This window comes from Embiotoca jacksoni, unplaced genomic scaffold (assembly GCF_022577435.1).
Source record: "Embiotoca jacksoni isolate LCO1_2020_lvr unplaced genomic scaffold, fEmbJac1.0.p SCAF_5, whole genome shotgun sequence".
In the NCBI taxonomy this organism is placed as follows: domain Eukaryota; kingdom Metazoa; phylum Chordata; class Actinopteri; family Embiotocidae; genus Embiotoca; species Embiotoca jacksoni.
The window spans coordinates 13,962,548-13,988,982 of NW_027185403.1; the positions used below are offsets into that span (position 1 = coordinate 13,962,548).

General features: G+C 43.1%; 2 protein-coding genes across 5 annotated transcripts in view; one reads left to right on the plus strand and one right to left on the minus strand.

The window, feature by feature from the left end:
• unc5a (unc-5 netrin receptor A) overlaps nt 1-16,912 on the plus strand; it is a 130,807-nt gene extending 113,895 nt beyond the window's left edge. For all 4 annotated transcript variants that reach the window (XM_069171072.1, XM_069171073.1, XM_069171074.1 and 1 more), the window contains 7 exons: nt 615-702; nt 1,175-1,343; nt 3,509-3,742; nt 11,837-11,986; nt 13,800-13,964; nt 14,079-14,257; nt 16,387-16,912. In XM_069171072.1, coding sequence (XP_069027173.1) covers nt 615-702; nt 1,175-1,343; nt 3,509-3,742; nt 11,837-11,986; nt 13,800-13,964; nt 14,079-14,257; nt 16,387-16,552 — 1,151 coding nt within the window. In that variant the 3' untranslated portion in view covers nt 16,553-16,912. The remainder of the gene's footprint in view (nt 1-614; nt 703-1,174; nt 1,344-3,508; nt 3,743-11,836; nt 11,987-13,799; nt 13,965-14,078; nt 14,258-16,386) is intronic.
• Nucleotides 16,913-22,146: 5,234 nt separating this feature from the next.
• Nucleotides 22,147-26,435, minus strand: part of pdlim7 (PDZ and LIM domain 7) — a 30,740-nt gene continuing 26,451 nt past the window's right edge. The window contains exons 8-11 of the mRNA XM_069171556.1: nt 26,057-26,237; nt 25,779-25,899; nt 23,578-23,693; nt 22,147-23,225 (exon numbers count right to left, since the gene is read on the minus strand). Coding sequence (XP_069027657.1) covers nt 23,139-23,225; nt 23,578-23,693; nt 25,779-25,899; nt 26,057-26,237 — 505 coding nt within the window. The 3' untranslated portion in view covers nt 22,147-23,138. The remainder of the gene's footprint in view (nt 23,226-23,577; nt 23,694-25,778; nt 25,900-26,056; nt 26,238-26,435) is intronic.

Consider the following 26,435-nt stretch of genomic DNA (forward strand, 5'->3'; position numbering starts at 1 on the left):
TTAGAGATTCAGAGAAGGCTGTGAGCGTTAAGGCACCTTCACCTTGTTCAAACAGATGTTTCTATGGTGAGGATGCCCAGTTTACAATCCACAGACAGTTAAGATTGTGTCACATAGTCACTATTTGCGCTACACGTTAAATAAGATTCTAAGTGGGTGATTTTGGCATGAGAATCACACCACAAATGCCACAACACTCAGACGACTTCAATAGCGCTCTCCATTCTCCAATGTGCATTCCTGCACTCTCCTGGGGAAGTGCAATTTTCCTGGAGTAGTCTTTTCCATGGTCTCAATTATCTACTTGGTGGCAGACGGAGGACATTTAAACTGCGATGAAACGTGCGCTTTTGTCTCCGCTAATTGTTGACCGTAGGGACGTGCGCCGCTTCGGCTGCCAGTGGAGAGATTTGCATCTACTGTACCTGAAGGAGTCTGCCTCTGACCTTCAGAATAGATTGTTTTTTTGTTTTTTTTGTTATTTGCAGCCGTACAGTTTTGTTGAGTGGGCCGGCTTCTTTTGTGAGATGACAAAAGCGCTGTTCAGTCAGAACAAATGAGCCTGTCCCTCTTCTGCTTACCCCCCTCTATCGCTTTGTTGTTATTTGCATTAGGAATCAGTCTGCTCATTCCTCCCGAGGCCATCCCCAGAGGAAAGATCTATGAGATTTATCTCACTGTTCAGAGGAAGGAAGATTTAAGGTGGGTCTCTTTAACACTGTCTAACTGGCAGTCTTCCCTGGATGCCACTAGGCTGTTTGTTTAGATGCTCTACTGTTCCATTAGGAAAGGCTTAAGACTCTGTGCCAGCGCTGTGGAGGAGGGATGTAAATAAATAATGTAGCCTTTTACCAGGATGTGCACTATTTAAGTTAAATGAATTGTTTGGAAAACACTGTTTATCTAGCTTGCTGCATTCAGTCTCAAGGCGCAGTCATTGCAGCACGCTGTGACAGTCTTATGTTATTACCCAGTGGCCACAACTTGGCCCAGCTAGTCAGTGAGTCCAGGAGGCTTTCATTATTCTCTGTTACAGCTGCTAGATAATTTGCAATGGTGACAGTATCATATCCTGCGTACAAGAGACCAGTAAATTCTCACTAATAACTGGATGAGTAGAAGCTCTTCATCTCAATTCATTTGCCTCCCTCTCTCTTCTCTCTCCCCGGGGTAGGTTACCCCTGGCTGGCTGCCAGACCCTCCTCAGTCCCATTGTGAGTTGTGGCCCTCCAGGGGTAGTCCTGAGCCGGCCAGTTATCCTCAGCATGGACCACTGCTTTGACGCATGCCTTGATAACTGGGCCGTCCGCCTCAAGAAGCAGAACTATGAGGGCGCTTGGGAGGTGAGACGACACTATAACGCCACCACAAATCCTTTGCAGAAAGACAGAGTTGGCACCCAGTGAATTTGTTAAGTCTCTCTAAACTTCCTCAGAGATTTTCTCCTAAAAGTACAAACTTGCTCATCAGTGACTTAAAAGACTGGAAAGAAGAGGTAATTTGGGCCCAATGCTCGTCTACTCCAGAGGGTTTAAATCATATTGATCATCAGGTGTTTTCTCATTGGGCTGGAACAAATGCCTGGAAGCACTGGCTCTCTCCATCTGAAGAGTTGCTAGGCAACATGTTTCTCCAAACAGAATTTCTCTAAGCAAATTACTGATCCTCAAAGTACTCTTCTGAGTCTCCTTGACCATTTTGACCACAGCTTCCAATTACAGAGTTCCCTACCCATTTTTCTGTCCATGAAATCTGAAGGTAACCAGGACTGCCAGCTCCAATAGGATAGAGTTGGGTGGAAGCTTTGGTGTCTACACACACACAAACACAAACACACACTCGCACATATACACTCACACACCCAGACAAACAAACGCAGTTTGAGGCAGTAAAGCCATCTCAACAATCCAGAGAGATTGGAAAGGGTGCTGGTGGGCTTTGGAGTGTTACTAGGTCTTCTTTCATGTTCGATATTGTGCATAAATTATTCAGCATCCCCCGTGTGGCAGCGGTGGGGTGTCTGTGGGATGGATTGGCCTGTCTGAGGCAGAGGTTAGACCAGCACTTTTAATCATCGGCCGGACCAAATATAGCCCAACGGCCTGACTGTTTGGCCACCATAGGAAAAGAAGTGCCAGGTGGACGAGGGAATGAGAGTGGAAACAACCACCGAGTGTGACGGGAAGTGGAAGAAGAAAGGAGATAAAGCGGAAAAGAAAAAGTAGACGAGTGGGAAATGCAGATCGAGAGAAAAGATTTGCAAGAGAGGAAGACGTACAGAATGAAAATAGATAACAGACATGCAGCAGCAGGAGGAGAAATGAGTTGCTGGTAGAGCGAGCGCTCAGTGGCGTAATTGAGCCGCCTCACTCTCTGCACCACTTTGAAGAAATATTAAGATGATGAAAAAGTGAGACTCCGTTGTGGTTGTATAGCAAATGAATTGTGTCAATACTAATTCTATTGATGTAGATGGTGTCTGGTTGAATCGATCCTGGAGGGGCTCGCTGGGCATTTGGCAGGCAGAATGCTCTCTTCAGCTTGATTGGCTAATGAGAAGAGTCAGTCAACTGGCATGATGGGATTTTACAGAAAATGTTGTCACCTTGGGTCCAATTTGTCTCCATCAAATTAGCCCAGAGTGCAGTGGAATTATCTCATAAAAACTGTTCCATGCTGTGATGGAATGGGATATTTTTGCAAGTCTCTCATCCTTATTAGGGATTCACTTGTGCTACAGGACTTCAGCTTTTTAACAAAGCAAGAAAATGCAGTGTTGCCTGACGTCTCTAAATCTGTCTGGGTTTTTTTGGGGTTTTTTTTTTTGCTCCATGGCAAATTAAAGTACCAATTAATTCTTGTGCTGCTTGTTAAAGTTTTTTTTAACACTTTTCACTATCAGGCAACAGAGTTGTTTTCAAGATAAATTGTCAAGTTGTTTTCACCTTTCTTAACAAATCTCAAACAGTCGCTGGAGGAAATTCCGGAAATCCCAATAATCCAATAGTTACTGCACCTCCACTGTCTTTTCTTTCTGCAGAACCATCTATTCTTGCCAGGAATCTCATCGAGTCTCCTTTCATGTCAATTGAGTACCTCGTTCATGCATTATTAAGTAAATTGATGGTGCTCTATAGGATGTGTGTCTTTGTATGAGGGAATGTGTTTCGTTTTGTCAGTCGGTAATAGTCTGTCCTGCGGTGGAAAGGGAATTTAAAACAAGAACAAAGTATTCTCTTTTTGCTTGATCTACACTGTTACAAAGATATTTGTTCAACATTACCTTAAAGATCTTTAGCTCAAATGTACCTTTGTCAAACAGTAAGGAGAAAAGAGTTTGGGGCCTTGCTACTGCACCACACCACTTCCCGAACAAGCCCTTTACAAACACACATACACACATCAGGTACCCAGGCAAACACATTACCCTTCCCTCTTACATAAATTGGGTGCTTGACCTTCCATCCATGCCACATGTTTTTTTTTCTCTCCCCTTCGCCTCCACCAGGACGTCCTGCTGATGGGGGAGGAGCTGGTGTCGGAGCCTTATTACTGCCAGCTCGAGGCCGAGACGTGCCGGCTGTTCTCAGAGCAGCTGGGCACCTTCGCGCTGGTCGGGGAGTCCCTCCACATGGGCGCAGCCAAGCGCCTGCGGCTGGTGCTCTTCTCGGACGCATACTGCTCCACGCTGGAGTACAACATCAGGGTATACTGCATGGACGACACACAGGACGTCTTCAAGGTAAATCGTGACAGATGTAGCGCCACCTGTTAGTCTGTTTGGCCAGCACTTCTTGAGCCCTGAGATTGTATCGACTGAGCGGTTTCACATCGGCTGACTGATAGGTGGAGTCTAGCGTCTAATAGCATTGTCTGTCACATTGGAGAGTTAGTAGAAATCAGCGCAGACATGTTAGGCCATGGTAAATTGAACAATATTGCAGGCCTTATTACACCATGGACAGTTCAGGGGTGTGTGATTTGTGGAGATGATGATGTCCCCACCTCACCCATCCCCAGGCATTGCACACTCTCTATCCAGGTTAATGGTGGTGTACAGCATGTGTGTTTTTAATGTATATGCCAACATAGATGTTTCATTCCCTACATGCTGTGTTCTGCATGGCTGCCGTGGGCCAAGACGTTTCCCATCACTTTGTTCAACAGCATATTTCGCTTCTTTTTCCCCCCTCCACATGGACAGAGTATAATCAAGTACTAATGCCTTCCTCCCTCCCCCGAGGACTGCCTCTGAGTAGCCTGTTAAGATTTCATTTGCATGGTTAATTAGTAAATTAAAATGAGAGCCTGTCCCAATCTTTTCCCAGCAACCCCCATGCTTCTCTTTCTCTCTCCACACCTCTCTTCCACTCTCCAAGCTGTTCCTCTTCCTCTGACATCACCCACAGCCACAAGTGGCACTTTCCACCAGAGTCCACTTTTGCCGGCTGTAATGGCTGACCTCCTCGCGCAGAGCCGCGCCACCAGCACAATCTATGGGCGGCTGTGGGACATAAACAAAGGGAGTCACTGGGGGCTCGCGCTGAAATTATCCCTCTCACATTCAGGGAGCTGAAGATGAGATGAACACTGTGCACAGGCTCAGGCTGTAGGGGAGGGAATTACAGAAACTTCTCCGAGCTTACGTCTGTCTTTTCGTGGTTCAATTCTGCCCCTGCTGCTTTTTTTCCTCCGTCTTCTGACAGCTATTGCATAGCAGGCGGGCGCAGGAAAATTACTTGCTGACATTCGAGTGTGTTGTAATGCAGAAATATATGTAAAATATGCCATAGTGGAGGTAAAGACTGGATGTTTTCTTCAGATGGATATCAAATTGTACGTTTACTTGGGATCAAAGTAGTTGTAATGACAGGGTTCTCTATTTATTTAGATCATCAGTTGACCCAGTGGTGTTTTGCTGCAGTGTAACTGCTGAAATGACCTTGTGCGTCCTGTGTTGGATGCAAGAAGGCTGCTTGTGCACAAAACCTCCTTCTCTCTCTCGCTGCCTCTCCCTCTGGCTAGCTCTTGTTCTGCTATTGTCCCACTCTCTTAGCCAGGAAAAGGACATCTGAGCTTGTTGACTCCAGCACTTGTGCTGCCATACTCTGCGGCTCCCTCGACGCCCTTGAGTGCATTAGCTCCCCGTCTCTCACACAACCAGGTCCTGTGGTAAGCCACGGCGTCTCCAGGGTTTTGTAGTTTTTAGTGAGTGATTTAAAACGTGGCCCACACTGTTTAGTAATCTCGACTCCACACTGCTCTTGGTGCTATTATGGAGGGAGCAGTTCATTTAGCAAGTACATTAACTACTTTGAGTGGAGATTAAACTTCCCTGGAGAGGTTTAGTCTAATCACAAATCACTATCTTTAAAATGCACCATTTTATGATTAGACTTTCACTATGGCTGCCATTAGCGTTAATTGTAGTGAGGTACAGTGGTGGACCAGCAGTAGGTGGTACAGTGGAGTGACACCGCAGCGCATGTTTTATGTATGTGTTCATGTACAGTACACCTTCAACACATGTGAATTTTATGAGAACTTGCAGCGCGCTGAGGCACCGCTCCTTGTTTTTCAGAAGAGAAGTCGGATTTCCGTGCACTAAACACGCTGCACTTTTGATGGGAGATGAAAAAAATAAATAAAAAGCTGCTAAGTGGCAAAGAGAACTGTAGAAACCAAAAAGGATGCTGAGCTTTTCTCTCCAGTCCCATCACTGGCTGTCAGTCTGCTCTGACAAGCCTCCATCAGGGAGAGTGACAGACACACAACCCCCCCCCCCCCCACACACACACACACACACACACACACACACACATGTATGCACGCTGCACTTATACATGCTGTACCATAGAATCTCTTATCTCCCAATTACAGCAGATTAGAACCAATGTTATTGTCTTTGATCCTAAGTGTGCGGGGGCTCTGGGGAAACAGTGACATTTTCGTCTGATGCTTGCCGTATGTTAGCGGGGCTCTGCCGGGACCAATTAAGTTAATATTTAATGTGTGTCCCACTCTTGATAGGCCCAGCCAAGGCTGGCACGGCAGCAGAGAAGCCATAATCGGCATTTGGTAGCGCCCTCACCGTGCATTTGGTTGTTCCCAGCGAGACCTGTGGGAGAGCATCACTGATGTTCTGCCATCCCACAACTGATTGAAACACCTGCAGTGAACCAAGCCTCCAGCTCAGTGCAGGGATACAGCTAACACCAACGTCTAATTAAATGGAAAGGTGCTGACAACGGTGCCTTTTTCAGCTTTTGAACATGGTGCAGCTGCTTTTTTTTCATGTTTAGTTGTGAGATTCAGAATATGTCAGCTTGTAGTATGAATGATAACATACTCAGTATGTTTTCCACTGAGCATAATCCTCATTTGAATAGTGGAACAATAACGAAAAATCCCTGTTTTTATTGATAACTAAATGTTCTCCCTTTACACCCACATGTCTGTGTTTGTGAGACCAGTGTTGTTGTGCAGTTAAAAAAAAAAAATGGAATGATTTATAAACCGCCCACTTTCTGTCAGATTAATTTTTTATAGAGATTGAAGCACAAGTCAGTTTTTCTGTATTGAGCAGTAGATTTTTGAGGCACCATAATAAATAATAACAACACTCAATTTGTAATAAATACCCAGATGTAATTTGTTTTAGCCATGTTAGTGACTGGAGTAAAGAAGGGCGATGTTGGTCGGCTCAATCCACAACTTTTGGCCACACTTAATTATGAATCGATGCTCTCACCCAATGCAGGGGATTTAAAAAAAAATTATTTCAGGAGCGCCTTTTGTCCCCACTGTTTCAATTGGGACATTTACAGAATTTTGAGGGCAGTTTAAAAAAAAAACAATAACCTAATTAGTGCATAAAGTTTCTGTTTTAATGTCAAATGAGCCCAAAATTAAAATACACAGAAATAAAAGGCAGAACGTAGCTGTTCCAAAGACAAGTGTGCAATTATCCTTACATGTAGATAATACCATCTGTACACGTGTGAAAAAGCAGGAGACAATTTGAACTATTTACACTTTTATTTAGATTAAACTTATATTAAAATAATACATAAATTGAAAACATACTGCAGGTGCAGGAATGCCTGGTCTCTGCCCGATGTCATAACAGACTCACGAATGCAGTGTGAACAACGGTACTGTTTGTGTGTCAGTGCGCGTTAGAGACAGAAATCTTTTTTAAATGAAATGGATGAAAATAAATTGATGGCTTAAGGTAGGATACTGTCTGAAACCTGCAAATATAATATATTTTTTTGCAATCTTGGAGACAACTTTTGCCCCTTGATCAGTTTTTAGGGGCATTCTGAGATTTCTTAGGGGATTTTTGTCCCTTTAGTTTCCTCCACTGCTCTCACTTCTTCTGTCGCACCATAATCAGGAAACAATTTAAATTTGTCCCAAACTTTGTTTTACGACAAAATTCAAAACTGGAACTCCCTTTAGCCTCAGCTACTGCTACCATAGTACTAACTATAATGGTGGACATATTAGCATCATTGCTAATATGTCCACATCCTGCATCCTGATGTTGACATTAAGTTCAAAGGACAGCTGTGCCTACAGCCTCACAGAGCAGCTGGCATATGGATGTAGACTATTGTCTTATCTTGTTTAATCATTATTGTTGTGAGTTTAAAGTGACATTTAATAGCCATAAAACATGCCAAGAAACCCTTTACAACCCCAGTTTTGTATTTGAGTTGGCAGATTTACCCTCTTCATGATGTAATGAGACCATGCATTCAGCTTTTTGTCTCTCAATTGTAGAAATGTATGTTCCAGCGTTAAATGTATGTTCCAGCGTTAAATGGGCGTTTAATTGATCTCCTACTGGTTAAATAGTGGCTCCTTGATTCTTTTGTAGTGTTTGACTCCAAGCTATGGTTCTTATTTGTGTTTAAAAGAGCTCATAAACTGTTTATGTGCTCCCACAATGGCGTTTTCTAGCCAGCTCCTGAGCAGCCAGCTACATTCTAGCAGAAACGTCATGCCTTTCTGAATCAGAGGAAAGAAAAGCAGCATGTACAGAGCGGAATACAGTTTTTCTGATCCCTCCATCAGAAAAGTTACTGGCAAGAAATTCTAGCACACGAAAAAACAGAAGAGCACAGCTCAGTAATTGCTGGCATTAAGTTAAACAAGACAGTCAGCTTTATCACTGAGCCCAGCTGAGAAATTGTTTCCATATTATATTTCTGTGTTCCTGTGTGCTGTTTTCTCCCGCCCTGCTCGGTGATTTATCAGGCAGAATGTGCATCTTTTCCCGAGCAAACACAGTTCCCATTTATAACTGAGCAGACAAGTCCCTTCTATTTGTAGTTATTAATCAGAGTTGACTGTAGCGGGCACGGCCACTGGAGCTCAGACTGATAGACTCTCAGTCAGAGAGGAAAAGCCTGTCACATCCTGCTGACAAATACACAGATTTATGGAGCCCACATAGCCGGGCTACTCTCTATAAACAAATGCATTTGCCTGAAAAGAGCAGCTCTGAAAATGGATCGTCGCTATGAATGCACATTTTTAAACAGGACACGGCATGGATAAGAGTGGAGGGGTGAGGACGAGGTTATGAGGATATTAAAGCCTGTGCATGTCTCTATGTTACACGACATGTAGCTTGACTAATTAACTGATCAAACGCTACTTATAATCCCCATCAGAGCTGGTTATGTCTATCAGTTTAGTCCACACAAAGCCAGTACGACAGAGGACGACAAGTAAGAGCTTGACCTTGCTGTGAGGAAAGTCTGCAGCTTTGTACCAGTCCAGTTGCTAATACACAGGCCTTTGCTAATACTTTGATTTGTTTTGTTCGTGTTTCGTCCCTGTATCCGACGGCCGGCTGTTTTTGTCGCAAGAGAGTTTGGTGCCGCCACTAACCTCTTTCTGTCAGCACCAGCCCGAAGAGATTAGCTGTATGAGTGTCCCTTGCTTCCCGGTGGAGCCCAGCCCCAGTCCATCACAGTCCCAGCTCTGGTCCATGCCAGGAGGAAAAGGGGGTGGGCGAGGAGTGGGGTGGGGTGGGGTGGGAGAGACGAGTGAAGGTGGAAAAAGGGGTTGAAGTCATAGAAAACTGTGGCCATGATTGCAGTAATCCTGTTATCTTTCCTGCTAAAGCTGGCCACTCTAGTGACCTGGAGACACAAATGTTAAGCTGCCTGTGTCTCTCTTCTCTTGCTCCTGCTCTTTTCACTCCTCCCTGCTCTATCTCACTCTCTTTAGCCAGCCTCATTGAATGTCAGAGGGTGGTCTTGGCTGTGCCCAACTCTGAATTCACAGTCTTCACACACACCACAAGCTATCTTGAATTCCGTCGGAACAAAAGGGGTTTTTCTCCTGCAGTACTTGAACTTCTCGCCCATCTCATGCATCTTAATGTTTCCACAGTTGTACAGGTTCAGGGTGTCTTAGGAGAAACAGCACTTCTTATCTTCACTGAATGGGAACAAAATTAATCTCTGAGATGATGATTAATATGTGATTTGATAAACTAATTCAAAACCTTGCATTGTTTTCGCCCAGAAAGAGTAAATAATACGGTCAAATTTAGCTTCTCATCTATTAGCTCAGTCACACTGTCATTTGTTAACAGGATAATGGGGCGTAAAGAGGGCCATTATTCTCTCGGTCCAGAACATATGCTGAAATCCTGTACAAAAACACACTCTGATACACACACTCACAGGCACTCAAACACTCATAAACAATGTACAAGAGAGACAGTGTCATTCTGAAATCAAGGACACGAGCCAAGTGTCTTCTCCCATGTTGTGTATTTTTCCTCAGTAACCCTGTCAGGTTGCAGGAGAACCATGTCCTAGACCCCGTTTGATTGTAATCCCGCCGCGTCAGCCTTGAACCTGACAAACTGCTAGACAGGGGAGTCAGTATTCATTCTAGTTGTTTGATGTTGATAATAAGATAATTGGCATTCTGCGCTCTTTCTCTTGTTAGCAGGCCTATAGATCTGCTTCTGTAGGTCAAAGGCCTGATCAAAGACCATCAGCCAATTTGCATTGCTAATAGCCCCCCAACAAATAATTGTGCTTAACAACTGTTTAAATGAACCTCTGTGGGAGCCCATATAATGTGCCTTTTGTATCCTGAGGAGGCGTAACAGCGGAGGGCTTTTCTGCGGAGGATGCACTGCCCTCTGTTATTAACCTATTCGACCTCAATGCTCTGATTCAGAGCCATTGTCTAACCTTCCCTCTCTGAGTAAGTGGTCTGGATAACATCACAAAGTGAGGAGCATCTTCCAGCTAGCCATATTACAGGCAGATCATTGAAAACATTTTAACGTGCTGTTTGGGTGCAAAAAAATACACCAATGTAAATGCAGGAATGGAGATAGATAATCACAGGGGGCATAATATTCATGTTAACAAGAAGATAAGCACAGATAAGCATAAAGCAAACATGGAAATTAGCAATGCGCTGAGCAAATATGGAAATTCAATTCCCGGGCTGAACCAAAAAAAAAGTGCTCATTCAGTGAAGGAGAGAGCACGTCAAATAACACAGGTAGAGATTCCAAATGGATAATTAACAGCTTCCTTTCCTTTGTAATTGGAAGCAGTCTATCCCCATTCCTGGGAAAGAGGGCAGAAAATTAAATCTGTTGTGCGGATAGAAATTACTGCCATTCTCCACCTTAATTAGACGTCTTTCCTGAAATCATACCATGGGCAACCATGCTGGCACGAGGCGCTCAACATATGGCCACCATCTATACATACTGCTGCAAGTCTTTGAGATATGTCTCATGGACTACGAGGCACATTCTGGCGGACTTGTTTTCCTTCTGCTGCCATCTCGTTTCCCTGCTCAGACATATTAAAAGAACATGTCTCATTTCTGAGGTCTTTTCACACTGCTAATTTCAGAGGTCTGTTTTCTCTGTTGTAATGCCCTCCCCTGATTGGACTGTGACGTTGCGCATGTGAACGCTGTCCAAAGCACTGGATTTTTTTTTTTAAGGACTCGTTCAGCACAAAGCATCCAGCTCAAAGCGAATTGATAAATCAGAGGAAAATATGGCAGATATTATCATCCCATTCCAGATGGTCATTTGGATAGCAACAAATGGTCCACTGAGCAAGTCCCACAGAGATTAAAATATTAAGCATGCATTTACAAATCTCTCCTGGCACAAAAACAAAAATGAAATTAAGGAGATTCGCCATGCGAGAACAATGAGCAGTTGACTAATGGCTCGTTCACTTACTTCATCACAGCCCAGGTAGCTCGTAGGCTGGGATGGCTGCAGTACTTGCATGCTAATGCAGCTGCTGGAAGCTGGACGTACACACACCGAGGCAGGGGATCAACCTTGTGGTGACATTAAAGCGCTGTGGGGACAAGTCGGTCCAGTCTCTGACGGCTGCATGCAGGGACACTATCTTCTTGTCCTAGGATGTACTGTACCCCTGCTGCATGCTCATGCTGTGTTTGTGTCGGTGTGTGTGAGCAAGCAAAGCCTTTGTGTGTGTGTGTGTGTGTGTGTGTGTGTGTGTGTGTGTGTGTGTGTGTGTGTGTGTGTGTGTCTGCTGGAGTCACATTTTTAGTGTGTCCTCCCCCTGCTGTCCACGTCTTTGAGGATCTCTTTTTATTCCTGCCTGTGAGTGGAAAGACAATTTTTTTTTTGCTGCAAACGGTACAACGTTGTGTGTGAGTGATGCGCCTCACAAAGTGTAAACAGGAAACTGTTTGGGATTGTTTTGAACATTTTCACTTACCTCTGCGACTGTGATGGTACATGTGCCTCCCCCTGAGCCCTGACACCTCCGCCTGCCTCTTTCTCTTTCATCAGGAGGTGATGCAGATGGAGCGGCAGCTCGGGGGTCGCCTGATTGACGAGCCTCACGTCCTGCTTTTCAAAGACAGCTACCACAACCTACGCCTGTCCATCCATGACATGCCCCAGGCGCACTGGAGGAGCAAGCTGCTAGCCGGCTACCAGGTGTGTTGAGCGGCCCTGAGGGGCCGCAGGGCCAGGGAGTCACTCCAGATCAGAGCAGGAGCACAGAGATGTAATACAAGTGCCGCGCCGCATCTGTCAAATTTGTGTATCGGTCGTTACAGGAGTCTATTGTGTTTGTCTCGTTACTCAATTTAAAATCCTCACTGTCACAAGTTATTTTAAATTAGCCATCCAGAGAAATATGTGTTAGCCAAAGTGATGTTACAGAGTAATCAGAAGTTATTCAGGAGCAACTTTTTTTTTTTCAGGATTGATGCTCTACTTGTCTCTGTGGAAAGTTGTTTTTGTTCAAGTTGGTTCAGAGTTTTAATTAAGCATGTTTTGGTTTGGCTTCAGTTCATCGCTTTAAAGATTCACACAAATTAGTGTTTTTCAGTCTGTAACTGCAGGACTCCTCTGTCCAATAACCTTTCTGTTCTTGTCACCATGTGCAACTTTAAGTCATTTGTCGGGGTAGAGGGAACCTTTTTGGGTGAGTGTGTGTCCATCTGTGCATTCAGTGAGTGTGCACGAGATGTATACATGTGCATATTGGAGCCAGGCTGAGTGCACGAACCCAGAGCTGCAAGCTGATTGATTATACGAGCTGCCGCTCTCTGAAAGGGGGCTCACATGAAATATAGAGCAGTATGTAAATATCTGAAACTTCTCAACCTGAATTTTTGGAACATCTCCACCTCCACCGCACTCCCCACACCTGCGTGGCCAACTACACTGCAGCCTGACGATGGAGACACAAGGGCTGTTCAAAGAGGACTAGAAAATGTTCTGGCTGTAAATATTTGAGTACCAAATAGCATTGAGCACCAGCTCCCGAAAGACAGCACACAGGCTGTGCCAAGCAAGCAGCGGCAGGAACAATACACCCAGAACAGAAGCTTATTCCTCTGGACTGTGCTTGTTCATTTGGAAGTGTTATTCCCCTCTCAGCAGTGCAGTCAAAAAGGCCTTTAGTCTCCCTGGGGCCCGTGAAGACTTTTGTGCATTTCACCTGGCTCCCTCGGCAGCTGGTCTGCCTGGGTAACAGTGCCCCCGTTTGGTTAGCAGCATCTGCTGCAGCCCGACTTCACTCTAACGGACGTCGTCTTAGCTGTTGAACTCGGGTAAAGTGAGGAGTTAGTTTGCCCAGTTTTTTGGTGTTTTTTTTTTGTTTTGTTTTTCTGAAGCGTTACCTCTGTGCTTCTCTTGGTTTATGCAAGGGAGTCATGAATATGCAGCAACAGAGAGAAAGATGTTGAGTCTGTCCGTCTTGAATAAATTCTTCCAAACACTCCCTGGTAGCTGTTTGCCAGACACAAGCTGTACAGCAACAAAACTATCATACATACACATATATATATATATGTCTCATGATGTGCTTTAGATTCAAAGCAGTGGTGTGATGTTTCACTGTCAGCATCATCTGCAGCTCTGCTCAGGAACAGTACATACCTGCAGAGAACAGCTGAATCAACTGAAAAACATGAATGCCAGTTTAAAAGATTTGCTGTGTAATCTCTTAAAATCTTAAATTTGATTTCTTCTGTTGTCAAGTCAGTGAGTCAGACAGCTTTTAACTCCCATTTAAGACTCTGTTTGTCAATAACAGCTCATTCCTCCCATCTAACTAATTTGAATGTTGTCAGTCTGCTGCCTCAGATATACTTAGTCATTTTTACCAAACGATGACAGCTTATGTCTGAGTAATTAATGAGAATCTAGGCAGGCGGTCTTGTTATGGTGTGTTTCAGACATGCACTTCTGACTGAGCCGCTGTGCTGCCGTTTGTGTGGTTTTTTTTTTTTTCCTGCAGGAGATCCCGTTCTACCACATCTGGAACGGTTCCCAGCGGTACCTTCACTGCACGTTCACTCTGGAGCGGCTCAGCCTCAGCACCTGCGAGCTCACCTGCCAGCTGTGCGTGTGGCAGGTGGAGGGGGAAGGACAGAGCTTTAGCCTCGACTTTAACATTGCCAAGGTAACGAATCACTTAAAATCCGCGACTGTTACTCAGCATTTTAATTATTCATGAAGGAATTGTTTTTATGCTGAAAAAGGTGTGTAAGCTGTGCTTTATGGCCGTTCCTACCAGGACACTCGGGCGGTGGACTCTGAGTTTCTGTTGATGGACAGTAACGCCACAGCTCTGGCGGGGCCGAGCGCCTTTCAGATCCCGTACCTCATCAGACAGAAGATCTGCAGCAGCCTGGATGCCCCCTGTCCCAACGGAGCTGACTGGAGAATGCTAGCACAAAGACTTAAACTCGAGAGGTAAATTTCTCCACCAACAGTAACATAAAGCCTTATCTGATCACTGGTCTGATCATCACCGGAGCAGGAACACACAAAAGCTGTGAAGAAACTCGGCAGAGCCTTATCTATCCAAACCCCTTGAGAAAAGAGGCAGCACAGCGGTGTGTGCACGACAGCTTGTTTAAAATAATGAACAGGCAATCAAACTGATTGTGAAGGGTTATACAAATGTATGGGTTTACCTGTAGCTATGAAATTCCTGTAATTGAGCAAAGTGCATCACCACAGTCAAGTGTTTTTCCTAAAGTTCAGGTAAACAAGGTAATGCCTTAGCAAACTAATCCTCCTCTGACACGGCTAACATTATAGGATTAATGGGGACTTGATGGATACAGCTATCATTTTTGCAAGAAAACATGACCCCCTTCTTCCTTTTCCCATCAGAAACAGGTAAGCAGCTTAGAGTCTACAGCTAAACTTCTACCTGCTACATTCTGCTTAAAGGCAGTAATTGGAAATGCGGCGAGTTAGCTGCCCATCAGCGGCAAAAAAAAGGAAAAAGATGGAATAGGTTTGGATGTGTGCCGACCTCAGACCAATCCATTCTCAGTTACTGTACTTTATCACTGGAGTACCTGTAACAGAACGAAGCCAGGCATTGATCCCTTATCCTCCAATTTAATTTCTACTTTGTAATAAAATCAAATAGGTACACTTAATTTGTCCAATCAACTATATTTACCCCAATTAATCACAAATTGAATTGATGCACTACAGGTTTAATTAGCAATGTTTTGCTCAACATAATCAATTCTCATTTAGGCCTCGGGAAGGAACAAGCACTCCGTTGTTTGATCTGTACTTAACAACATGTTTTCCTGAAAAGGCAGCGGCTCCTTGGCATTCTGTCGTGGCGCATTTCTGTGTTTGTTTCTGTGTGTCTAAAGTGTTCAGACTTAGCGGAACGGGACCAATCAATAAAACTTAAAATGCCAAGAACCTTTTATTTGATCTTTCTCTCCCAAGACTGCGCAAACGTCTGTGTCTGAGCCACACAAGATAAGGTTGTGTTTCACACAGTGAGGTGAATAAGCAGGGCTGACATGTTTGGATGCTGTGCTCTCTTTTTTTTTTCCCATCTGAATAATGAAAGACATTCAATCCCAGACAATTTTTTTGACCAACACTTCTCTTTGTTGTGCTCTTCTGATGCAGAGGCAGCTGTGTGTGCTATAAAATCCAATTGACTCCAGATAGCAGAGTGACACGGTGTTCTCGGTGCTTGTGTGCTGCTAAAGCACTCACATGTGTATAACCATCACAGAATGCTCCACTTGGCAAACACACCATACCAGGAAGTCACAGGCTCTCTCTGACCTTTCTCAAGGTGAAAGGGACTCGGTGGCGTGTTGAGCTTCTAGTCTCACCCATTCCCCTCACACACACTCACACACAGCAATCTCTCTGCGCCATGGGTTTACGCTGCTCTCTTTTTTTTTTTTTTTTTTTTTGAATGCCATGTGTGCTGTACATAACAGTTAAGGCCCTGGATATTTGGAGAACAGAAAAAGGCCATTAAATCAAACAAGCATCTTCAGGTTACCGTGCAGACCAGGTCCCACTCAACATCAAATATACAGCCGGCCGGGGCCACTGCTTTGTTGTCATTGATTGGGTTTGATCGTAAAGGTTCTGCTTTTAAAATGGAAAAGGTCACTTCCGACTTAACTGTGAAAGTCCATATAGGATTTACTATACGGGATTTAGGGCCAATTTCTACATCAAATAAAGAGGACTGAGGGTTTACGCTGTTAAGCTTCAAATGAAAATTGCCAGAGATTCTGAATTTGATGGCAGATTCAAGAGCTAAACTGTGTTCGTACACCCTTCATCATTTTTTTACTTAGTGCTCCTACATGGCATATCAGGATGTAGCAATATAACACACAATAAAACCTGACATTGACAGAGTTACAAGAAGCAGTAGTTCAATAAAACACCTGCGGAGAAGGTTTTCCTCAGACAAAATGAGAAACTGGTCCTTTCTGATACTTGCAAATCGCTCAATTTAATAATAATAAAAAAAAGAAATCTCTCTTTGTTCCCTCACTCTAGTTTTTGTGTTCTCTCTCTCCTCTGTTCTGCAGACACATGAGTTTCTTTGCATCCAAAGCAAGCCCGACCTCTTTGATCCTGGACCTGTGGGAGGCACAACATTTCCACAGCGGCAACATCAACCAGCTGGCCACGGTCATGGCTGACATTGGCAAACAGGAAGCCATGATATTCCTGGTCTCTGATGGCGAGTGCTAACCCAGAAACGGGGGGGAGAGACTGGTGCAGAGGAAAAGTACAGAACCCAACACACACACAAAACAACAACAATAACTGCAGCAGGAATCGAAGAGCAGAGCTGTCCCAATGTCCCTCTTCATTACTTTAGAAGATAGTTAAGGGTTCGTGTAGGATTGAGTCCCTTTCCCCAAAGATAGTAAAAATCTTTAAATGACAGACCAAATGAAGGAAAAAGTAGATCTTAGGTGAGTGGGGAAGTGCATTCACAAACTCAGTCAAGAAAATACCCTTTATTTTCCATCCCAGGTTGAAGTTAAAACAGTCCCCACTCTGCTTCTACTGTAAAGATCACATTAAATTAACTTCACGCCTTTTTTTTTTTTTTTTTTTAAATAGGCCTCTTATGGCTAGTAAGGAGCAATATGCAAATGTTATGCTATTACTAACGGCCAATATTGCAAATTCAGTGAATTCTTTTCGAAGTTGGATTCAAAAATGACACGTCACACATGAAATATTAAATAAAAGGAACGTGACAAAAGGTGCCGGTCAGTTCAGGGTGAAGAGAACAGGCCAAATATGCAATTGGCAGATTCCTTACACGACGTTATCGCAACACGTTTTCAACAAGGTCAAACGCAGTGACACCGTAAGTCATACCTGTCGTCATCTGTTTAACACACAGGCGGCTTATAACACATCCTGGACCTGCTGGTTTAAAACAGATTATATGTCAGAACCCCAAAAACCCGCCTCATCTGGTTTGTGTGTTTTGTCCTTCTTTTTGTTTTGGTCCGGCCGGAATCACTACTGTGAATGTAACGTCTTGACATCTTGATTCAGTGAGACGCTTCGCAGCTTTTCCTACTTCTAAATCGATATATGTGTGGTTTGGTGCTTCTCTGAACTTTTTTTTTTTTTTTTTTTTTAAAGGGAAGACAGGAATATCTTCACTAAAGTCATATTTCAGAAGCCATTTCTTTTTAAAGCGAGTGATTTTGATCCATCAGGTTTATTTCTCGTCGTCTGTTACTCTGATCGTTCACTGTGGCGTTTTTTTCTGTCTACACATCCACAGCTAATGAAGGAGCCATAGGGCCGAAAGGCATCTGACCTGCATATATGTGAACACTGAATGTCGTCAAAACTCATTTCTAAAATGTCATTTTTCCCTTGATTACATTAATTCTCTAGTGCCAAAACATGGCCAAAAGGATTATTATTCCATATGAATAATGTAGAGCACTTTCTCACAAAATCTGACAACAAATTCTTCAAAATCTTCACAAGATTGCTCATGTTGAACGGGTAATTGTGCAGCTTTGTTTATATTATTCATAAAGCGACGTTGGTGGGAATTCTATATTTGCTGTGCAGCAAACAGTATTTCCACATCAGAGGAGAGCCCGTCTCTCAGAGTGGCTGATTCATACTGTCACCCCTCTGCTCACAAAAGATGCTTTGAAAGGCTTTCTTTTTTATTTCCAGCCAGGATGGCAAAAACTATCCAGTAGATTCATGCAACAATCCATAAACTGCAACCAGGCACTTGCTCATTATATTTGGCTGGTTTACAATTATTTTTTTTTTTATTGGGGGGAGGGGGAGGAGGGAGGCAGGGAGGGGGTCTGTCGAATGGGGCAACATAAATTCAGAGTTTCTTTGAAGTCCACTGGTTCAGCGGTTTATTTCGTGAAGGTGTGAACAATCCCAAACTAGCCATAGTTCTCTCCGTGTCTGCCTCAGGGTTGCATGTGAAGTTGTCTGTTGTGAAGAAAGCCGTATTCATAATTCCCCTCTCGTTCGAACAGCTAGGAAAGCCCATCCTACAAGCTCTAGTGGTTTCAACCTTTATGATTGTCAGATATTTGGAATGTACATTTCTGTGTCCTTGTAGTGGAGAAAAGTCTGTCTTTTGTTTGCTTTCACTTGGATTTTAAGTGGCATCTCGGCACCCGTTAACTCCTTGAGCTCGTCTCTCATCCCATTAAACACGCCTCCCCTTGATGAACACAACTACCGTTACTATTTTACATAGAGATGTCAAGTTACCATGTTATTCATTTTAACAAACCCGTGGATCGATTCCCCTCCAGATAAAATGGTGATTCCACCTTAGATGAATCTGTTCATGTTGAAACGGATCATTGTCACATGTAATATGTAAATACTTTTTCTATACCAGCCCTGTGCTGTCACTTTACATACTGTATATCAGCAGAATTGGTAACCAAAGTTTTATGAATATAATTTGAGGCCACTACATCCTCATATTGTACCCATTGAAATATTGTTTCAGCACTGTTTTTACTTGCAGCTAGTATAGAATAAGTCAGAGTTGCTGTCTCTACTAAACTGCAGACTTCAGAGTCCAAGTTATCACTTTATCGCATTTCCTTGCTTTTGTCTTTGAGGCAAGTTTGATGCTGTTTGTTGGAACAGTAATATGTGTCCGTTTATTTTATCACTTTGTAAACAAATGTAAATTATATTTTAATATGAAGCCAAAAAAAGACACTTAACTGGCGCAGCATTTGTCAAGTCTAAACCGTGACGTGTTTGCCTATATACTGTTCTTTGGCGATCTAGCAGTGAAGACTATTTGCAGTGTTAAGGTTTAGAGACTGTTTTACGGGAAGTTTCTCTACATATTTTGTTGGTCCTTACTCTGCACCTGATTATTTCTATAACTGTAAGCATTTAAATCCGAGGTGGAAACAGTCGCTAATGCTTCACCACACTGGGACTGTGCGGGGGAGGACACCGGTTCTTGGACACTGACGAACCAGTGTTGACACAGCATGTTTAGATGAGCCATGGCAGTTGTACAGTCAGACTGTGTGTGAAATCTTATCACCCCGTGTCATTGTCTTGGATGTGTTGCCTAAGCACATTTCAGTAATGTAATTCACCAGCCGCCAGGATGTTCAGCATCTATCTTCACATCTAACTCGTCCGACAAATCTGCAATTACTACTGTGTGCTTGATTACTATAGTTTCCTTCATGATAACGTCTGGGCCTGATAGTTCTGTGTAAGACTTGTGTCAGTAACATACATGCTTCGTTCAAGGGTTTTACACTGTAAGTTCAGCCCTGTGTTACGGAGGCAAAAATGTTGCATCTCAGCACTGTACTTTTTGTGTCACTCATTACTATTCAGTGTCAAGGACGTGTGTGTGTGTGTGTGTGTGTGTGTGTGTGTGTGTGTGTGTGTTCGAGTGTGCGTGAGTGAGTGTGATTGGGTGTGTGCGTAGCTCCCCGTCACTCTGACTGAACTGTTTTTCTTTTTGAACTAAGAACAGTAGACTTCTGTACTTGTGAATGGTTTTTCTATTTAGTTCCTTGATTCAATGTTCCTTGCCTTTCTGCAAGTCAAAAATGCTGTATTTACTACATGCCACAGCGCTTATGCAATTGTATAATCCTTTTTTGTTTGTTTGTTTGTTTTTTAACCTTTTGTGTTCCTTATTGTTAATGTAAATTGTTGTCAAACCTTTTGTGGCAAAGGAAAAACTTCTGCTAAGGGAGATTTTCTGTACTTTTTGGACAATGATATGGATTTGTGGGTAGAATTTTGGAAATTCGTTTCTAAGTGCTTTCAAGTATTTACTTGGCCTTATGTATATATATCTATCTATGACATTTCAGAAAGGTATGTATAGTAATTCAATCCGAAATTGTTGTAAATAAATTATATATTGTTAAATCAAGGACTGGATTCTTTACTTGTATAAAGCAGATGTGTTTATCAGATAAGAGTTGAAAAGATGAATGCCGCTCATTTATGTTAACTGTGACCATGGTTTCCGACCTTTTTGGTTTGTGACCCTTTACATCTATGTCTGCTTGCAAACCCATTATTGCATTCAGTTCAGCCGGAAAACATGTAATGAAATATTAAAAAAACAAAATGTTTTTTTTTTTTTACTAGCTTTTTCTGGAGCTTTTGACCATTTCCAACAATCATTCTTCAGCAGACTGAACTTGTTTAGTTGTTTACGTGACCTAAATATGTAACTTTGGTCACAAGTGGTCATAAATGTTGTCGCCATAGAAGGCCACTCGATAACGCAGAAAGTACCTGAAAAAGCTAGTAAGAGAAGTTTAGAGTAGTTTAGGTCAGAAGTGTTCACAAGGTCAAGTGTGTATCTCGATGCTCAAAAAAAGTGCTGCTTAGCCTGTCAGATTATCTTATTTGTATAAAATAACGGGGTTCCAAATGTGGAAGATTTACCTCGTGTCCCCTCGAGTCCCCCTGTCTCACTGCAGGTTGGGTACAACTGAACTAAAGTCAGAAAGCAGTTGCCCCGCTGACTGGAAACGGGTAGACACAGCTAGCTCGGCTCCCTCCAAAGGTTAAAAATCACCTATTCTGTTTGTTTAACCTGAACACAAACAAATGGAACAATGACCATTTGTGATTTAAGCAGGAGTGACACATTGTACTTTTCTGAACTGCATTTATTAGTTTGAAACATATTTTAATAAATTTGAAACCAAATGTAATGTTATTCTCTGTAAACGTCCACATTCAGTTCTTAAAATTCAGTTCAGTTTTTGAAATTCAATTTCAGTTTGTGTCTCCCACATCTGAGACTGAGAAATAGCAATGGAGTGGAGATCCATTGAACTCCTTGTCGGTCCATCAGCACCTCGTGTAGGCCTGAAAACTGAAACTTCTCCCTCGTGCCCTAATGTCTGGGTGTGTTTGACCGCTTCCTTCACTCCCATCGATGCGCAGCGCTACAGAGTTCGACAAGTGGCTGATTTTTATTTTTATTTTTATTTTATAGTACTCTATTAATCCCCGAGGGGAAATTTCTTCACTACAGCAGGGGGGGCTCTCAGGGGGGAGCTGCTGCAACAGGCTGCCACTAGCGCGGCGTCAGGTAACCTGACGTGCATGTTTTTGGATGATGGGAGGAAGCCGGAGAACCCGGAGAGAACCCACGCAAGCACAGGGAGAACATGCAAACTCCGCACAGAAAGGCCCAGGACCGGATTCGAACCCTGAACCTTTTTGCTGTGAGGCGACAATGCTAACCACTGCACCACCCTGATGGTATCCTATTGGTGGTGGTGGTGGTGGTGGTACATGCTGAGCCCTTCATCTTAATTTGGGGTTCACGTTTTGAAATACCTGCAACAACTTAATCAAATGAATAATTGTAAATTATGATCGTATTTTGTTTACCACAGTGTTATACAGTTATCTCATTGCAATAACCTTAAATGTTCAACATCAACCAATTTTCATACCTAATTGTGTTTTGCATCTCAGAAAGTTGCACAAGCATTGGGAGAAACCCGGCAACGGCTGAAGGACCGACTCAACTCGTCGTTCAAATGGTCAGTTAAGTATATTGAATCTTAATTATTCAAATTTGTAGTATCATAAAATTTCTCCCAAGTAATTTTTACAAAACATTTGCTTGCTTAAGTTCATAAAATAATGTCTTTTTATGCAACTATTCAAACTGCACAATTCAAATTCTACAATATTGATTCAAATTCAGTTTGTAGTGACATATTTCTGCCCCCGACAGCAGAAACTCTTACAGACGGGTTCCCCGCTAAACAACAAATCAGCCATGCGTTGTGCCGCAGGAGGAGGCATTACTAAATTATTTTATTTGAAACTTTCAGCAGTTATAAAAACAACATTTTAAGGCCAGTTTTGAAGCAATATAAATACATATTGAACAATGGCTTGAAAGTACTCTAAGGAATAATCATAATATCATGAGGGCCACAAGTATCTTATGATATTTTTTTTTTTTTTACACAGAAATGTCCAATAATCAAAGCTTACAGCAGGAATGTGGAAAGATTAATTAAAAAAAAAACATGTTCTCCATCACCCATATGTGTGACTATTAAAATTGGATCAATTACGGACTTATACAAAACTCAAGAGTTACACCAGTGGTAAGTGCTCTGATTTACCAGCCAAAATGATGAGTAAAGCCTCTGGTGCTTCTGTGGAGGGGGTCCAGTCAAGCAGGAATGAGACACCTCCTTTTGCTGCTTGACTGGCCCCCGTTACATAAAAGATAAGAGCCCATGAGTGGGCCAGGGTCCTGAATGGGGCCACCACTTCACTAAGTGCAGGAGAAATGGTAGAAACTCAATGACACCTCCAATGTAGGAGACACCGACTTGACGTTACATCTGAGTTAACAAGGACGAGAACAGTGAGACTTCTTCACTAACGGCTACAATCAAATCCAGATGAAGAGAAAGTGACTTTTTTTATGGCAAATCTAAAACACTTAAAAGTCAAAAAGTTAGTGATGACATGAAATAATTCCTTGACTACTTCCAGTTATGCAACACAGCACTTGGTATTACAGGCAGTGACATCTGAACTGTCCTAGCAGCACAGTAAAGTGACGACGGGATGTGAAGCTGGCGTTAAGCCTGAAGTGTAGAAAAAGTCTGCAGGATAGAAAACACTGAGTTTAACTAGGTGTGTGGTTGGACAGGCGGGGAGAAGGAGTGTTGAGTGTATACAGATGTGTCAAGAGGGCAGAAAGGGGTAAAGAGGAGGGAGGGAGAGAGAGAGAGAGGCACTCCTTCCTCCGAAGTTGTAGCTCGCTCTTTCACACTGGAGCGAAGGCATGGCCTTTGCACAGGGGCTTATCCTTCTTCGAGTAGAACGTCTTACCCTCCAGGTTGATCTGGCAGAGCTTTAAAGATGAAAGGAGACACACACACACAGAGACAGATTGGGAAATCGGGGCAGACTAGATATCAGACTTCAACATTTCCAATGTGAATTTACACAATTTTCTACTGGACAGAGCAGGCACATCATGTTTACTTGACTGCATTTACTTTCCGTTTTCATCACAGAAAGGAGAGAGAGATGGAGGGAGTGATAGACTGCAGGTGACGGGTTTAAAAAAAAAAATAAAAAGAGACAGAGGGGAGAGCTTGAGGTTCGGAAGCGGATTTTTCAGGTGCCATTGTGCTGGGACAGCCACAAGATATGGGGCCAAAGAGAGCCCACAAGGAGCCGTATCAATCAAAATGACTTACAGCGCAGACGAAGCACGTGTCGTGCCAGCTGTAGCCTAAGGCCTCCAGGAAGCGATCTCCGGCATCAATTTTGAAGTCGCAGCCGTGGCATTTGGTGCCAAACATCTTCTCATAGTCTGGAGAGGAAATAAAAGTGGCAGGAGGAGAGGTGGTGAGCAGAGGAAATACGAGTTAACCATCTGAATAAAATAATATTTCAATTCGAAAAGAGCTTTTATCACCCCCAAAGATTGGGCCAAGCAGTCCGCATGGCCTCCACAATCGCCCTTTGTAAACATCAGTGAACCTTTATAGGATGTTCTGCAGCACAGAGCGTGAAACCGGTTTCGTCTTTCATCTTTTAAAGATGCTTTTGCAGTTGAAGATGAGTAATATCTTCCTACAAACAAGCACTTACGGGACTGAATGACTGCAATAAAGATGGATTAAACTGTTTTGATGCCGAGTGTTGGCTCTTCTTCTCGTTGGGCATTTGATAACTGTACTGTTTGAGTTATTTTGTCCACCCACTGTATATTAGTGCCTTTCCTGAGTGTAAGGGAGGGATTAGGATGAGGGGAAATTGCTCCAGATACTTGACTGGATTTGCCAGTCTCTTTCATCACAAGGACTCTGGGGAAAGTGTCAGGTTATAATGCTGCTTCTCAAGAGTGAGTGGGTGAGAGCTGTACAATCCCTGCAAGATGCTGAGGCAGCAGAATGTTTATCAGAGCTAAAGGCATTATTCAGAATATGAGTGCTCAGGTTCTGGCTTCGCCTCTGATAAAAGCAGCAATCCACGTCAGAGCCTCGGTGGTGAGCAAGAGGCGCGCTGCCCCGCTAAATCATTTACAGCATAATAGAAGAGCACAAACAATTCATAAAATCCAATAGAGAAATGTACCACGTAAACTGGAGCTAAATAGATTACAGTAGATGAAAACATCACACTTTATGATTGACTGTGGTAGACGCCGAGAGATTCACGACACGGGCCCATGCCAAACCCCACAGCAATACTACAATAACCCTTTACACAAATGTGTCACAAATAGCTTGATTAAAAATCGGAGAATGATTCAAGTCAAACTGAAGGGGGATGCATTGCGGTGAGCAGGGTTTATTTTTTATTTTTTTCAAAGGAAACAACTTCATCACAAAATGCATTTTGCAAAACCTCTGGCAGTGGCTGCGTTTGTCTGGTTTTGTAGCCCGCTTCTGTTATGAAGCCTGAACTGCGCTGTGCTTAGCCATGGCATCCATTGAAAGGAAAAAAAAAAAAAAAAAAAGATCAAATGGCTTTTATCAAAAAGGCTCGATCACTAACTTAATGCTGTGTGGCGAGATGTCAGTTCCTCTCTGTTTACCCATGTATTTAAAGCCAGGCTTATAATATGTGCGGCTCGAGCCATGCGTGAACTTTCATGGCTTGAGTTGGCACTGGAAATAATCAATGTGCACACTTGGATTTTGAGCCTGGCTTTTCTTTTGCTAGTGTTTCATCATTTCTGCTCAATAGTTTAAAATACCGTCCAGCTTTGACTCCGAATTAAACGATTAAAACTGGGGTCTTCATCGTGCTGGTGGCTACTGTTGCCATTTCTACTAACTTTTGTTTGTCCACTTGTTCTTCTGTAAACCACATAAATGTGAGGTTTCCTTTTATTTCCAGCCAAGGCTTTTTCCCTTCATCTCTTTTGTTAGGCCTCAGAATGTGTGACGGGAAATCTTGGGTTATTTAGTGTGAATGAGAGAAAGACACTCCTTGAGTGAAAATACTTTCAAACTAAACATTCAGCGGGGACTGACAAAAAGTTTTTATTTATTTTAACAATTACCGTTATAACCCCCTGAGGTCTTTAAACTATGAATACTCGCGTTTAATGTTTTCCATGTGTTACCGGAGCATTTGACGATTCGCAGAGGGTTTGCAAAAGATATTTCAGACGGAGTGAGCTTTAAATTTCAGACATCGTAAAGCTTATTTTGAGGCACAATTCACCCCACACGTCGCGCGACAGCGGTAGTCACAGCGTTCACCGTCATCAAGCAGGGAGGTGGTCAATTGGAGTGTAAATAGTGTTGTAATTCACCACGGTACCACAGTAAAAGAGCTATTTTTGTATTCATTCCAGTTGTTATACAAATAATTGTGTCATTTCAGTTACAGTTGTTCAGGTTTATGTTGTGGAGTGCAGTATGTGTTAACTTGAGTTTCTGACCTCTCTCACAGTAGGGCTCGCCCTCCTCCATGTAAAAGGCTTGGTTCCTGATGGGATTCTTGCAGGCTGCACAGTTGAAACACTGAACATGGTAGGTCATCTTCAGGGCATGCATAATTTCCTGATAAGGAGGGAAAAGGTTCTATATTTATAAAATGTTCTTCTCTACTTTACCTCAAGAGACTACGTCACAGAGAAATCACTGAATAACAGCACGTCTCTGCCATGCTTCCGCTTTTGTGTTTTAATGGTGTTGGACATGATGACGCAGCTCTCACCCCGGTGATCTTCTTTTTGCACTTGGCACAGTTGGGAGCGTAGCGGTTGTCGTGGCACTTGGTACAGTAGACGGAGCCCCTCTCTTCAAAGAAGCCCCCCTCCTCCAGGACCACCTTACACTGCGAACATGTAAACTCCTCCGGGTGCCAGGAACGTCCCAGCGCCACCAGGTAGCGACCCCTAAACAAACACATTAACAAACGCATCAAACGCCGTGTTGAAATCTGCAACATGATTTTCACCTTTAACAGGAAACACACAGACAGCTCAAGCTGAGGCACATCGGAGAAAAATGTGAAGACCTGTGTACCTTCACTTGTTGAAAAACAGATCCTCTTTGCTGGCAGTAGTGACCAGAATACAAACTAAGGTTTCTCT